General features: G+C 37.8%; 1 protein-coding gene across 7 annotated transcripts in view; it reads right to left on the bottom strand.

Moving 5' to 3' along the window:
* Window positions 1-17,183, bottom strand: part of CELF2 (CUGBP Elav-like family member 2) — a 689,087-nt gene that overhangs the window by 53,598 nt on the left and 618,306 nt on the right. For 6 of the 7 annotated variants that reach the window (XM_077836746.1, XM_077836712.1, XM_077836729.1 and 3 more), the window contains 3 exons: window positions 8,011-8,090; window positions 3,595-3,753; window positions 1,897-1,960 (listed from right to left, as the gene is read on the bottom strand). In XM_077836746.1, coding sequence (XP_077692872.1) covers window positions 1,897-1,960; window positions 3,595-3,753; window positions 8,011-8,090 — 303 coding nt within the window. The remainder of the gene's footprint in view (window positions 1-1,896; window positions 1,961-3,594; window positions 3,754-8,010; window positions 8,091-17,183) is intronic. The other variant, XM_077836764.1, reaches the window with a different exon arrangement.

A 17,183-nucleotide genomic window follows, 5' to 3' on the forward strand; every position in this document is an offset into this window, starting at 1 on the left:
TCTTAAATTATTATCCAATATATGGACCCATTAGAAATCTAGCCTTTGGCTGAAGTAGTACATCGTTCTAATAAACATGACATGCCACTATGACCTCAGAAGATAATTTCCTTGGATTAAATGGCCTACTATGCATAACTGATTCATACACTGGATTGAGAGACACCCTAGGATTAATCTGAGGAAAATCTAGGGTGACCAGATGTCCTGATTTTATAGGGACAGTCTTTTTCTTATATAGGCTCCTATTACCTCCCATCCCCGTCTCGATTTTTCACATTTGCTGTCACCCTAGGTAAATCCCTAATTTCAGTCCAGGTATGGTTCAGTTATTAGAGGTAAAACTAAACCTACAATAACCATGAACAACAGACAATGGGAACCTACTTGGATACAAGTACGGTAGAGTATGCTACACAGAAAAATCTCCCTGAGTATTTTTTCCCCCCCTTGGGTCTCTCAATTTTTTCATTCTGTAGAGCTAACCAAATATGAAAGATTAAACACAATCCTCGAGCTCAAAGCCAGCTCCAAAAACGCCAACTGTGAAAATGTTACTGAATGACTCTGCTCTGTTTATCATATTAAGATTTTTTTTTATGAGAAAAATGCTAGATTGTAAGTGTAACATAATAGAAACAGCAAGCACTGCCAGCAGGTCTGAGGAAGAGAAAATAATTCAGGGATATTGTCATCTGTAGGCCAATTTATATTGTCAGACAGCAGATTCACATTAGTCTCTGATGCCACTGCAATAATGGCATAATGTAACGACTGAGCAGAGAATACCTATGCAGTATGGCTATATCATGCGGTATATCTATACTTGTTAAAAAGTATTTCAAGATTCATTCAAAGGGAAGCCAGAAGAAGCTAAAGACTTGGATTAAAAAAAAAAGAGTATTAAAAAATGTTCCTAAAGACACACAAATATTTCAGCAGTTGTTTTGTGATGGTAAAGCAAGTCCAATGCTACATTTCATTGATTCACTGAGTTCATGATTAAAATAAACTAGAATACCTTTTTTTTTTTTAAATCAAGCAAGGAAAAAAAAGCTTTTTAACAGTTCCTCACGGCAGGCATAATGTGCATCTGTGGTCTGATTTACTGCACATGCTGCCTTCTCTAGCATCATGTTAAGTTAGGGTATCAGCATGGCAGGTCACACAGTGGGAGAGACCTTTTACTAATCACTACACATCACTTACTACTGGCACACAGCTCATTACCAAGAAATCCTCCAACTAGCTGGCTTTCAAATATGCTTACACTTTGATTTTCTTTTTTCTTTCTCTCTCTCTTTTTTCCTTCAGAACAAAGATTATACTTTTTCATAAAAGCTTCTGTTGTGTAATTTTGTCAACTAGGGTTCTGAAGTCAAAAAGGCACCCAGTTAATTTCCCATGATTATAAAAAGAAGACTGCAAGCTTGTATCAATGGTAGGCCTGTAATCTTGGGTTTCATTAAGAAGGTCAGAACATTTTTATTTGTCACCTATTATTAAAATGTTTGAGGGCTGCCATTAATTTGATTTTCAGGCCACAGAAATCTCACTGGAAATTAAAATGTAATCCTGCTGTTGCTTTATTGCCACTTTTACTAGGTAGGATATAGCTGCAGGAACTAAGAGGTCTCCTGCAATTTACAATTGGTTACTCTGGACAAATGGCAGGTGACTAATGCAAGACAAACTGTTTGTACAATCGAGGAGCGGTTAGCTGAATTTCAGTTTCTGAAAGAAGGACTGAATCCGAATCATGAGTTGCCCCCTGCTCATACACACAACACATTTTATATACAAAGACTAACATCATGTGATCATTACAGATAACAGAATTTAAGAGCCTAAGAAAATAAAATATAATTGGCCAAAATGAAATGATTTTTAACTCACCAGCCATTTGCTGAATGCCGCTGAAGGCACCCAAGTTACTGGAGGAAGTTGCTTGCTGTAGAAGCTGCAAATTAATAATAAGACGATCATCGTCATCTAAGTGATGTTACAAAAAAGCAAGAAGATTAAAACAAAATTATCCATCAAATTAAAGTTGGAATACATATAGTTTCCTTTAGTTTTATATAGTCTCTCACTTCTGCCTATTGTTGGAATGAACATCCCCAGAGATGATGCTGTAAATCCATATTAATGTCTAATCTCTATTAAGAAACACAGACACTGGGGAAACTCAATAACATCGCTGCTTTAAAACAATTAATCAATTTACTCTTTTTAACAACCAGGTGTTAAATCTATTTAAACCAACATAGCGTGACTAATTATAAACCTCTGCAGTCTAGTACTTACCATAACTCATCTCTGTCAATCATGGTCCATTCTCACCCAACCCCTTAAATTCAGGTTTCTTTCTTAGAACAAGGTACATCAAGTACACAGATATTCATTAGTTCATAGGCTGGCACTTAGCTATATAACAGTCAAGATTCACTATTAACCCTTGATATACTGGGTATTTTTTTTAAAGACTGCCAGCTAAATGAATGTCTATGCAGATTTATAACCACCCCATCCCACGTACACACACAATTGATTTATGCAATCTGCAGATACAGAGAAACAGATCTCTCAGCATGTGGGAACTTCCCAGTTGTCAATATGCCATATACTGTGACCATTCACAACTTTACAGCGGCAAAAGGCAGAGACCCCTGACCACTTGAACAATAAGAGAATCTTTGTTACCACCAGTCTATGATTTATGACACACTCAAGCTGTTCCAGATTCCCCCCAGCAGAGGGCAGCTGAACAATGTAAGGTAGCAAGCTCATTTTTCCCTCATAGCTTTCAAAGAGTCAAAGAAAATGTCATTTAAAAAATGACCAAATGCCCATGAAATCTATCTTCTATAAAGTAATATGAACCTTGCACATCTAGTACCAATAAAAGAGCATTTAATTTACAGACTTTCACTAGTTAATGTGATAGCCATTTTCAAATATATTAAAAGATTAACTTGAATGAGTACAGGGAATATTTCCATGTGAAACTGATATGCAGAGTAGAATTAAATTCAAACATTGTGGATTCAAAAGACTGTTCTCAAACACAGTTGAAGAAGGTTTTCAGATGTCTACCTGATCACTGAAAGGTGAAGATTTTACTTTGATAAGAGAAAGCTTCCAAAAAATTTATTCACATTTTTTAAAAAAGCAGAATTTAATGTTCAGTGGAAACATCAGAGTGAAAAATGTATTTTCCAGCTGAAATAGAATTTTAATCTTCAGAGGACTGCAAGGCACTGAAATAACTTGCAACTTTCATTCTAAATAGCTGTTATTACTACAAAATGTTTTATATAGTGCCATACATTTACAGGGTGCTTTCAGGAATAAGTCACTTTATCTGCCCCAAAGAGCCTACGTTAAAATGTAGGGAGTTCCATTCTATCAGGGTTCACTCCAGTGTGCTAAAATAAATATATCGGTTTAAGTCTAAATATGTGGTCACTAAAACAATGAGGAGTCCGGTGGCATCTTAAAGACTAACGGATTTATTTGGACACAAGCTTTCATGGGTAAAAAACCCACTTCTTCAGATGAATCATGCGGTCACTACATTTCACAAGAACTTACAGCTAGGTACTGTGGTGTGAGTCCTCCAAGGCCTGTGAGGTTCCCCCAAGTGGCAGTGTTGAGCTGTTGCATCTGTTGTGCTAACTGCTGTTGTAAACGCCTCTGCTCCTTATCCTTTTGGGTATCAGCAAACTTCACCACTATAGGCGAAGAGCAGCCCTATGATTGGACAGATTGGAAAAGAAAGATGTTAACATCACACACATGTACATGATTCCACCTTCACATGTTCTTACCACCTTTAAATCCATTTGAAATAACCTGAAATTATTTCTGAAATGATGTTTATTAATTATTATTCAACTATTTCTAAACATGGCTCTTGAAAAATTATTAATTTCCTCTCTCTTTTCATTGAGCTCTTTTCCCTCCAGATCTTTGTGTATGTTCAACTATCTGAATGCCCCTGGAGAGACAACAGAATTTATCAATGCTCTTTAATTAAGCGTCACGGTTCATGTGTTTTAAAGATGGACTTGTCTCTTTGTTTTCTGTCTATTTTCAAGTAATAGCCAAAGACAATGACGGACATAAACAGTGCCACATGAATGAAAACAGATCCCTTTTAATCTAATTTTGAAACTGTTTGCTTTCAGATATAAACCTTGAGATTTTTTTGTTTTAAATCTACAGAACAATGTAGCATCATAATGATTCCAGTCTACTTTTGGCAAATGGATTATAACATTTCATGATTTGTAGAAACCATCTGTCTTTGAGTTTTATCCTGCTGCCCATCATTGTAGTGTCTGAGTCCCCTCTATCCCCTACACATTGTCATGCCGATTTCTCTTCCACCCCCAATCCTAAAACCATGTTGGGTGCCTCAGATCCAGAAATACAGCAGGATTTTAGACACAGTTTACAGTGTGCAATGGGGGTTTATATCTAACCAAACTGATCCCATGGCTACTCTCACTATACTGTGAGCTTCTTCAGAAAAGTTCCTATTCTCTATTTCTATAAAGAGTAGCCGAGGAACCTCACAATAGGACAATGATAGGAACATTCAGAATCAACAGACAAAATGATGAAATAAGCCACGGTAATAATATCTTTTGTGTGAAGACCTCCCATCAATACCATTCCTTTAGAATTATCATCTTAGAAAATGATCACTTGAGATGTATTATTCCACCCCCAGTACCTTGCTTGTATATTTCGTTGTAAAAAATGTCTTTCAATTTTTCAGTGAGTAAAAACTGAGATACACCACTTCAGCAATTGAATAAAGATTATGGAGGATTCAGCTTGGTATACAATTGCCTCTTCTCAGTGATTTTATACTAATATTAAAATCAAGCTCTTATTTTTTTTTAAATTGAAATATTTTTCCAGTTTAGCTAATAAAAAAGGTAATAGCAAGCTTGTATCCCATTTCAGATTGGTGGTATTAGGCTAAGTGTGGTGATAGTTTACTGCTTGCTACATGTACATACGTGAAACTCTTAGGTCTATTTCAAAGGGAATATAAATGAATTTCAAAAGGAAGAAATAGTATATGGCTGTTCCAGGACTCAGCTCAGCAGCTCAATACTCAATACAACAGCTGATATCATATTTATGAATCCTGAAATGTCAGTACATTGTATAAAAACAATATCTCTGCAATTTAGGAATCTGTAATATTTTTTTCACTTTCTGCTCTTATTTCATCATTTTCAAAGGAGCAAACATTCTGAAGATTGAAATTATATGTAGCAAAATGGCTCTATATGAGAAAAACATTGCTATTTATTCCATGTCAACAAATTAGTGTCTCCTACTAACCCTCCATTTGAGTGATTTTTTTTTTTAAATACAAAAATGAGGCAGAAAAGCCGAAAATGAGGGCAGCAATTATGGCTTTAAAAATGAGTTGCTTAAACCAGGATAGAGAGTAAAATGCAAAGAGCAATAGGAAAATTCATTATTTCCAGGAGACACTTGCTCTTCTGAACATGAACATTCTCATCATTTTGCGTCACTTTGAAAAATACGTTTTAGTCAATGATGTGTGCCAAAGAACTGAAAATAATGAAATCAGAAAAAATAACTTCAGTGGTTCAATTGAAACTTGATTGCATAATACATCTTCCATCTTCCATTTTAAAAGTCTTTTTCCCCCCCCCATAAAACGTGAAATCAAAGTGCCAGGGGCAATATTATTTCAGAGTGTCCAGATTTTAATCGCAGCTCTCAAAAGTCAACTTTTTACCATCATAGCATTGACATTAATAACCAAGAGGCAGAAAATGCTTTTGAATGTTGACCAGAGCAATACCTTCTTTCCATTTGGAGAGGTACCCCCCATTATGCAAGCAGGTATGGGGTATCTCCTACCTCATTATTTTATGGCTGCTTTTTATCTCCCCTTCTCAATGGGAAGCACCGCTTGTGTACCTTTCCTTCTGCTGGCAAGGTAGAACATGCAGACTCCTACGGTACCATGGTACCATGCCATGAATTGGTGAGCTGGAAGGGCTGCTCCACCTCCCACAAAAGAGTAAGCACATCAGTTCTGCTACGGACCTGAGCCCAGCTGACATCATGATGCTAATTATGGGTGCAGATACTCCAATCTTTAAGGCTGTTGAGTAGTACTTTTCTCTGAGAGTAGTTATTTATATAGGGCTAAATTGTGATACACTTGCTCACTTCAGACAATTGGATTACCTGTGGCATAAGGTACTATTCAACATAAGGAAGTATATCACAAAGGGGCTGTGTTTGAAGTACGGTACAATTACTCAGCATATGAAAGGGAGAATCTGACCTTTAATGATTATTTCATTTTACAACATCCTCTCACGTGAGGGTGATTCATGTGAAACTCATTACCCTAGACCAAAAATACATGGGAACACATGGAAAATACACATAAAAACCACAGCATTATTAACAACACTTCTGTTTTATGTGGAACCAAAAAGTAGCAAAAATATAGCGCCCCAAATTAATGGGGCAGTGCATGGCAGAAAAATAAAAAGAATCATTATTCCAATGAACTAAAATGTCACTTTTTATTCCATATATAGTGTCATAGTGCACAATAAAATATATTAGGTAAGAGCAGCTTCCTAGTGAAGATAATTTCAATAATTCTGATTTTTCTCTGTGGCAGATTCTCATCTAACACTGTATATTCAGGGTCTATAAAAATGCATTGGACTGAAAAGAAAACACATTGATTATAAAATAATCTTAACCAAAGTCAAATGTGATGTTTGGAAAGACAATAGCTTTGCAATGCCAATATCATTACTGGAAGAGTACAGAAAACAGCTGACATTTCCATGCACTGTCTCTTTTTTTTTTCTCTGTCTTTCCCTTCGCTCATTACACAAAGCAGCTCAACGACATGACGCAATAATGATTGTTTAGTACCCAGCATGCTTTGGGAGACTAGAGCATTGCAAAGAAAAATTACTTGAGAAAAATTGAAAGGCCCTCATTTAAAAAGAATAATAATTAAAAAAAAAAGAAAAGAAAAGAAGAAACAAGTGCACATAACATCAAAATACCACCTATGAGAAGATCATCAGTACACAAAGATACGGTATACATAATACAGTATAACATGCACTCTCAAATGATTAAACTAGAAGATCCAGAATAAGTAAAGGCTTAGTACTCTTGTGAGACCTTTTGTGCAAAATTCTGAAAGACCATGACAGAAATCACAGACTAAAAAAGTTGAGACCACCAGATGAGCTGTGGCAGTGAGATAAATATGCCGATAAGTGGATCTGACCCTGAAACTGTAGTCGCACCAGGTAAGTAAAGTTAAAGCTTTGTGTTGCTCATTATTAGAAAGCACGATGCCGGGGAAGCAGTTTTTAGGGAGTAAAAGATTGCTGTTTGTACAGAGCCTGCCGTGACAGTGCTCGGTAGCTAGTCCAGCTCTTCAATGTGCTCTTACATAATTAGCATTTTTACTGGCTACATGAAGTAGGAGAAATTATATTAACTTAAAAAAAGTTTCCATATGCAACCCCCGCCCCCCAAATTCCCAAACACATGCACTAGGAACTTGGCATGGCCAGGTTAAAAATCTCTTTCGAGCCTTTTCCCAGAGTAGCACAAACTGCAATATTTTAAAATCCATATAAAGTCAGGCATTTTTGGGGTTTTTTTGGTTTAAGATAAAAGATAATTTAATCCCCAGATATGCTTTATTTATTTACGTTTATTTTCCACTGAATGCCACTGGACACATTAGAAAAGCAATGTTTGGGTTCAACACAGAGATCTTCTTACTTGTGTTTCAAGATCATTCAGAAAAATAAATTTCACAAAGAGGTAGAGTGAGTTTTGTGAAAGTTTAAATCTGTGAGATTGTCACGTGTCTGATCTTCTCCAGGAGACCATGGCTTTACCATTCACAATCATTTGCACAAAGAAAACAAAGAAAGGGCAGATGATACAGTACTGTACCTCCATGGTCTGAGACTGGTGCATGGCTTTGATTGCATTCTGTGCCATTGCCCTTGTAGAAAATGTAACAAACGCACAGCCTGTGGGAACAAGGGGACAGGGAGCAGGAAAGACAAAAAACAACAAGACAAAAGGGTTGGACGCTTGTTAAACCAACACAGTCTACGAGAACGGCCACAAGACGACACTGTTCTCAGTAGTACATAAAAGTAAACAACTCCTCTAATTTATTTATTGACAGTGCTGACTTGCTAATCTGACCATAGATGAAAGAAAAAAAATAGATTGGTGGGGGTGGGAGAAAAGGGTTTGGAGGTTTTTGTTTTGTTGTTGTTGAGCCACAGGGTTTGAAATAAGCAAAGCTTGTTTGTATGCTCTAAAATGTAAAGTTTGGATTGTATATTTTAATCCCTTCCAAAGCATACATTAGCAGCTACCTGCTATTTCTTTTTATTTATTGTTGGTTTAAAATAAACTGCGAGCATCACTGGCAATTAAGTACAAATTTAAAGAGCTCATAATGCCACTGGTAAATTTCATCAAGATGGTGTGAACACAAATAAGACTGAGGAAAACATGTATAAAATGCTTTAAAACTAAATGCCAGAGGACCCAGTCATGCTGCCAGACCAAATTCTGTAATGCAGGTGGAATTTAAATATTTTTTTAAAATGAATTTTTCAAATAAAAATCTTTATGAGTTTTGTTTTTTTGAAGTCCTGATACTTATGGGTACAAGCATAATTCTTTGATCTACAAAAACTATGACCACCTTCAAATTATACTGGAGCTGTGTATGTGTGAATAATTGAAAACCACGTTTTCCCTTTTAAATCATAGAAAAAAGAATAGCTTAGTGCCTGAGCTGTTTCCCCCTGCCGGCCTCCCCTTTATTGCTGCTCATACCAATACTAGGCATGGTGTAGGTCAAGTTTAGTACTGCATGGCTCAATGCCCTTTTAACTAATAAAAACACTGCCTTCTGAAATTTACATTTTATTCTTCTTCATGCACCCTTGGGCATCTTAAAGAAAAAGACTGTGAAATTAACCCAGATTCAGGCTGATTTTGTAATAATACCATGGCACACTAAAAGCTTAGCTAAAGCAACACAGACTTATTTCACTTGTGATCTCTAATGACTTTAACAGTGCATTGATTTTCAGCTCCCTTAGCTTTGCACAGTTTGAACTTAGGTTTCAGAGAATAATTTAGTGTTCCACTCAATTTCCTCAAAACATTATTATTATTACTACTTAAAAGATTTCCAAATGAAGCAAATCTAAACACAGAGAGGCTGAAGCATATTGTCATTTTAGAGCTAATGCATGAAAGCTACGTTCTGGCACCAAAAATACCATATTGTTGCCCCTGTGGCCAATGGGCAAAATAAACCATTTTGCAATCCAGCAAGCAACAGATTGCTTGGTTTATGTAAATCAATTTGTGAGCCATAAAACATCTTTTCTCTTTTGATCGTATGTACCTGGTAAGATTATCAAGTCAAGACTGTATTAACATTTTAATCAAACAACAGTAAGAGAAAGCAATGCCTGATCATTACCCAAAAGCACTACATCTAGTCATGAAAATAAGGTCAATGCATTTTTGCATCATGCGGTAATTTTTTTTAAAAAAATATAAAATCCCTTGATACAAGGGAAACTAATCTACTATGCATCTTACTGATAGATTAGCATTATAAATTTTAAAGTTAGAATTCTTTATGCAGATTTTACAGTAGTGTTGCGCTACTTTATATATTTCTCAGATAACAGAACAGCTGATGATGTTTTAATTATTTAGACACATTATGATGCTACTACTGTTATCCAGAAAATTTTTTTGTCAAAGAAAATAATTTCACAAACATCTTTCTATAAGGCATTCTAGACAAAATGTGTAGTAGAATGGTAAATAAGCTACAGTACCTCTGCTAGATTCCATATTGATGCTGTGCACTAAAATTAAAGAGGCCCAAATTTACCATCAGTCTCAAAGTAATCTCTCTTAAAAACATTACTCTTATTATTAATATAGGAAATAACACTAAGCGTTTTCATTTCTTATCTTGTGACTTCAATGTGGGGAGAGGACAAACTAATAGAGATATATTAGGGGGAAAACATACAGAGCCTTTGATAATTTTACTTTTAATGGTCAAGGAACTGTTTCATTTCTTCCCTTGTTCTTATTATCCAGGAGCTTGTACCATAGTGACAATTACTTAGTGGAGGTTAAGAATGCAAAAGAAGCATGTAAAATGTCAACAAGAATCAATAAGACAGTTTATGCATTTATCACAATTTCTACCCAGCAGTACAGCTGTAAGTAACTTACTGAGAGATGTTGCAATTAGCAGGTCTCAAAAGAAAAGTGAAGCAGCAGACAATTAAGCTATGTGGCCATATAGGTGGAGCAGATTACCTCCCCCCCTCCGACTCCCCCCTCATTCCCTTTTTAACCGCAAAGCTAAGTCATTGTGGGGCTTTCACTGCCAATATTATGGCATAGCCTCCCTCTTCACCTCCAACCCAGGTTCATTTGAATAGCCTCTAACTCTTATTTTCTGGCGTGAAACGATTTTTATAACAGTAAAGTACCATACGCTGAGCTACTTATGTAAAGGAAACCTGTTCTCTGTGAAGCCCATGACGAATGTGTTGTGCATCCTGTGCCCTATTCCAAGATGCTCAAAATCATTCTATAGAGGGAGGGAGGCTGAATTACATTTTCATAATGGTCTGTGGGGTCAAGATTACAAAGCTAGGTCAATATTCTACCCACAATACACAGCAAATTTCCAACTGACAACCACTGGCCAGTCGTGCATATGATTACCTGATTTGCACAAACAATTGTGGGCATACATTAAGTGTGCAACTGCACTACTAAACTATTTGAAAACCTGGCCTTTAAAGTGTCATCGTTAGAATCAGCACAACGTTGAGATGAATGAGTTCACAACTCTTTCTAACCGTTGTTTCAGGCTAAAAACAATGCTCTGTGTGTGCTTATATATATATAAGCTTTCCTTCTGCAAAATCCAAATCTGCCATGTTGGGGAGGAGGGGTCAGATAAATACATTATTTAGGGCAGTTCTGGCCCACAGCTGTTGCACACCCCTCTTTACTCTCGAAATTACTAGGCAGTAGATGTTGAGTGAATGTTAGGGATTACTCCTTTCACATAGCGTACAATCAACCTGTAGAATTCATGGCCACAGGTGGTTATTTGAGATACATACCAGACAGCTTTATAACCATTAATAACATTGTAGCTATGCATGTTAAGATAAGACTAATCAAATCTCATGCTTCAGGGGGTAAGCTGTGGGAATCAAGAAGGATTTCCACATCCCCTCACCTCATCATATAAAACACTGTATAATTGCCTAAGGCAAGGAGCATGCTTCTTCTGAAGCATCAGCTATCGGACATTGACAAAGGCAGCATGGTTGGACCCGATGAACCAATTGTCTGATCTGCTATGGCAAGTCCTATGCTCCTTAGATGGCTGAGCCCCTTGCCTCGGAAATTCTCTTACTACAAATAGGAGCAGTAGAGCTCATCCGGGGGGGGGGAGGGGGGGGAAGTAGGTGTGAGTGGGGAAGAGGAGAGGAAAATATAGTAACAAGAACATGAAGACACAAATTTTTGTTGCCAAGTCAACATGGAAATTACTTCCCCTTAAATCACCAAGTGTGTAACAACAAAAATCATTTTGTAAATGTGGCCAACCTGTAATTCACCTTGCAATTATTTGTTATCTCTACTTTCAAAATATCAGGGATCACGAACAGAAAAGAAAGGGGAGGAATTTCCCTTATTTCTGTAAGGCTGCCTTCTAACCTGTTAGAACAGATAAATGATCGACTGGGGAAAGGTTTCTCAAAGTAATTTCCTCCTACTGAGGGAATCAGCGGGAAACATGTTGCCCTACCACAGAGCAGATTTTGGAAACACATCGATTACATGAGTCATGTCAGTTGAAAGGATATCTAAACTCAGATGTTTTGTCTTTTCTCACCTATCACCAATACATCTCTAATGCCTCTCCCCTCTCTTTCCCCCAAATCCCAGGAATCTCTGCTCCAAGACGATTTTCAAAAGCGCTAAGTCTTGGCCTACCCATGCTCCCATTGAAGTCAAGGATGCCCCATTTATTTATGCCGGCATTGATCTCCATTGGAGCTGCCACCCCAGAAGCACATGCACGGTAAGAACGTCTGTACAACCTTGACAAGACCTGTGAATGACATAGGAAGCAGAACATTTTCAAATGTGATTTCACCTAAATAAAACTAGCCTATTTTTCAGAGGTGCTAAGAACCCACACCTCACAGTGATGTCAATGCGAGCTGTGAGAACTACAGATATCTGTGAATCAGGTCACTTTTACTTACGTGGCTAAAAGTATTAATAATGGAAGTTTGAAAAAACTGGCCTGAATGGATCTAAACATCAAATAAAGAATCAAATGTATTTAAAAATATCTCAGTGGTTTTTTATCAATCTACTATTTCGTGACCTAGAAGAAAGATTTAAGATGAAATTTTGAAAGCCAGATAAGAGACTGGGATGCTCAAATCCCATTAAATGTTGCCTTCAAAATCTCAGCCTCTGGCTATACAGGTTGCATGCGGTCTGGTGATTGTGTTTTGCGTTTCCAAATTCCAAGTTCAACTGGATACAACATTCTTCTTCACTTCTTCTCCTAAATGATACGGGTCCAGTCTATCAGCTGCCACGTTTCATCCCAGAGGTGAGTGTACATCAGTGACTGTTGAAGTGATCCCTGAGCGCAGCCTATTTAAATTTGTAAAGTGCTTTGGCATCTCTGGGAAGAAAGGCACTATAGAAATAGAAGACACTGTTAAAATGAAAACTGACAAGCAATTTGGAACAGGTCTACAAAAGGAAAGGATCTATTCATGTCCAATTATTTCTGGTTGGGTTTGCACGGGAGTTTTTCGTGCCCAAGAATTCCTCTGGTTCACATGTTCGTGTGTTTCATTAAAAGTAAAACTTGGGCAAGTAGTACAGTGTAACCTGTACAAGGGGCCATCCTAATTAGACCACTCCAAAGTTCCATCTTAAGAGACCACTCCAAAGTATCCCCAAGTGTACTGAGTATAATTCAGCTACATATTTATTGTAAGACGGAAAATAGTTTATAGCACAGATAAGAAGCTGGGAATGGGTGACAGGGGATGGATCACTTGATGATTACCTAGTCCATTCATTCCCTCTGAAGCAGCTGGCATTGGCCACTGTCAGAAGACAGGACACTGGGCTAGACGGACCATTGGTCTGACCCAGTATGGACGTTCTTATGTTCTTAGATTTTTGGTAGGCCCCTGGGTGGTTGCTAACAGCAGGGATTACTCTATGTTGTTTTCTACAGATCTGGTAGCCCTGAGCATGAGTGCAGAAAGCATGAGGAAGGATGGTGCAGTGATTAAGCAGTTAGCCTAGGACTGGAAAGATAGGGGTGCCACTCCTTGCTTTGCCACCTACTTTCTGTTTGACCTTGGGCAAATCACTTAGCTGCTCAGTTCCCCATCTGTAAAAACAGAGCTGATAATGTTTCCCTGCCTCGCAGGTGTGTTATGAGGCTAAATACATTAAAGATTGTGAAGTGCTTTGAGATCCATTGATGAAAAGTTCTACATAACAGCGAAGTATTAATATTACTATCTCAGCTCAAACGAAAAAAGGATTTTGGTGAAAGGTGTTGGACTGAGTGTCCTGGAAATTGATGCCATCTGTTTACACATATCAGAGACACAGCAAGGTAATAGCAATGCACACTTCCCACAATGCTCTGTCAATGTGCTGGAATCTTGGCCTTGATTGGCCTTCTTCACCTAGAGGTCAGAAGAAAGGTTCAATTTCTCATGCCCATTTTAGTGGCAAAAGAAAAAAAATCCCTCCGAGAAAATCCTTTGAAAATCAGAGTCTATGAAGGTGTCTCAAAGTTGGATACCCCAAATCACTAATGACTTTGGAAAATGTAGGCCCCAGTAGTTGAAATTTACACAGAACCAAACTGGAGTTAGACCAACACTAAAGACCACCTTTTATTGGCAACCTGAGTGACCCACTTTCTGGAAATGGAAAGTTTTGTCATTATTGTCCTGCTTCAAGCCAATCTTTCTAGTGAAAGAATGTTGAGAAGGTGTAATGAGGGCAAATCTGATACTTAGCTTTGTCATGGAGTGGCTAGAGAAAGAAGCTTGGAGTCTTGGTGCCTCAGTTGTATATTCCATCTCTACCACTGACTTCCGACACAGCCTTAAGGAGATCATTTAATATGACAGAGTGTTGAAAAAGACATTCCCTCCTCACAAAATATTTTGAACTCACAATTGTCATTTGAAATTTTTCACGGGAAAAGTTTGATTAGAATTTTCTTTTTCAATTCAAAATTTTCAAGTTTGATTCAAATCAGACAAATTTCCCTTGATTCTTTTTTGACTTTTTTTTTAATTTCAAATTTTTGTTTTTGCCCTTCTCTCTTAATTTTCTGTTTTGACACTGAATGTGACAACATGAATAATGTCTAGTTTTTTTGGTTCCCATTCCCTGCTCCCACACGCTTTTTCCTCTTAACTTATCAAAACTTCTCCAACTTTTCAAAAGTTACACAGTGGCAAAAGGACAAATGAAACGCTAACCTTGCCACAGTTTTCAACAACCTGAAAAATGGCAGAGTGGCAAAGTTGTAGTATAAAGGGCTTTGAAATCCTCATATAAAAGGCACTATCAAAGCCTCCCTTCAAGAAGCTGAACATATAGTCTGAATAGTGTTGTCTCCCGCCCCATGTAGACCTAGGGTATGTCTACATTGTAATTAAAAACCCGCGGCTGGCCCAGGCCAGCTGATTCAGGCTCACAGGACTCCGGCGAAGGGGCTGTTCAATTGCAGTGTAGACATTTGGGCTCAGGCTGGAGCCCGGGATCTAGGACCCTGTGAGGGGGAGAGTCCCAGAGCTCAGGCTGCAGCCTAAGCCTGAACGTTTTACACCAAAACCAAACAGCCCCTTAAGCCAGAGCCCCGTGAGCTCAAGTCAGTTAGCATCGGCCAAGCCAAGCCACTGTCTATCTGCAGTGTAGACATACCCTGAGGAGTGCCAGGCTGGCCACAAACCCAGATCACTTTCAGGGGTAGCACATTATGTTACTTCAGCCTTGCAAAGCTGCTCTGAATATCAGTCAGAAAATCTCCTGCTCCAGGCACAGAAACTACTCACCTGTTCTTTACCATAAGTGATAATGCAAAAAATGAACAACGATATTTTGCCTTTTTTTTAAATGAACAAACCAACAATCCCTACTTACTGCGGATGAATGGAATTTTGCAAAGCTGCCTGATCTGCCTGATTGTGGGCTGATTCCCACACCATTCCTATCTGCTTTTTAAAACAGACATTCCCTATTATCAGATTTTTAATACTCTAAGTGTGCACTTGCCTGACTTGCTTAATATTGTCATGTTGAAATCAGACAAAAAGACTTTAAAAGCTGTGTCAATATGCATTTAGAGACCTTATCAAATGCACATTTTAGACCTAATTGTCTGTACACATACTTAGCAGGTTCCTTCAATGCAATCTCTTGACCCAATTGACTACAGTGTCTGTTATATAAATCTGTACTTAGCAATACATCTGTGTAATTTGCTATATGGAGCTCCTATGATAAGGATAAGAGGATTTTATTATTATTATTGACTAATACTACTTAGCAGTAATATAGTGATTTTGACCTACTGATCTCAAAGCACTTTACAAAGGTACAGTAGACCCTCAGAGTTATGAACACCACAGTTACAAACTGACCAGTCAACCACACCCTCATTTGGAACTGGAAGTACGCAATCAGGCAGCAGCAGAGACAAAAACAAATACAGTACCATACTGTGTTAAACGTAAACTACTAAAAAATAAAGGGAAAGTTTTTAAAAAATTTGACACAGTAAGGAAACTGTGCTTGTTTCATTTAAATTAAGGTTAAAAGCAACATTTTTCTTCTCTGTAATAAAGTTTCAAAGCTGTATTAAGTCAATGTTCCGTTGTAAACTTTTGAAACAACCACCATAATATTTTATTCAGAGTTACGAACATTTCAGAGTTATGAACAACCTGTATTCCCGAAGTGTTTGTAACTTTGAGGTTCTACTGTAGATGGGAAAACTGAGGCACAAAAAGAGATGAAGTGAGTCACCTGGGGTCACATAGCAAGTCAGCAGCAGACTTGTGAATCAAACTCAGGTCCTTCTGGCTACCATTTGAATGTTCCATCCACAAGCTCACAGCTGTCCATGTTGGCAGCAGTGTTCTTGTAGACAGATCTCAGGACTAGGAGCCAGGACATTGGGGTTTCTTTAAAAAGTTCAGAGATTTCTGGAAACCCTTTGCAATAAGTGATTTAAAACCCTAATCGTCCCAGTCAGTTCACTTTTGCTTTGACATGACAATGGGGAGTAGTGCACAACATCAACAATGGGAATTTTTTAAAAAGTGGTTTAAGCTGGAGGCTGAATCCCTGTACCTGTAGAACAGATACAGGAAAGGCATTCACAAGATTCCCTATGCAGCCCCATGAACCTGAGTTGTAGCGATGAGAGAATAGGACAGTCTCCATACCCTTCAGTCGTCAAATTCTCTGCTTAGACAGTTAGTTGCGTTTTCTTATTCTTAAACAGACACCTACCAACTGGGAACTGCTCCATATCAACCCACTAACTTCACAGGGGCTGTAAAACAGCCATCAGATGATAATGACTTTTGGTCACTATCTACTCACTGTACCTAGGTTGCAGCCAAACCAGGTACAGATGAAAAAAGCAAACCATTTTTCAGTTGCAGGAGCAAACATCAGTGGGAATAAAGTGATTAAATGGAGACACTAGAAAGGGCATTTAAAATATATTGCTCCATCACTGAGACTTTGTATGATGTCTTTAGGCTACTTTTACACGAGTTTCAAACAGCTGGTAATACAAATTTGGAGTGGAAATGAGGATGGACCTTTATCTACAGTGGCAGAATGGATGTGAATTTATTAGAACCGTATCTACTCTTGGCTTGAAACTACACTAGCAACAACCAGTTCAATCTCTCTGTATCCTTATCTAAGCACTTATATCACACTCATCACAGAGTGTT

This window comes from Eretmochelys imbricata, chromosome 1 (genome assembly GCF_965152235.1).
Source record: "Eretmochelys imbricata isolate rEreImb1 chromosome 1, rEreImb1.hap1, whole genome shotgun sequence".
Taxonomy (NCBI): domain Eukaryota; kingdom Metazoa; phylum Chordata; order Testudines; family Cheloniidae; genus Eretmochelys; species Eretmochelys imbricata.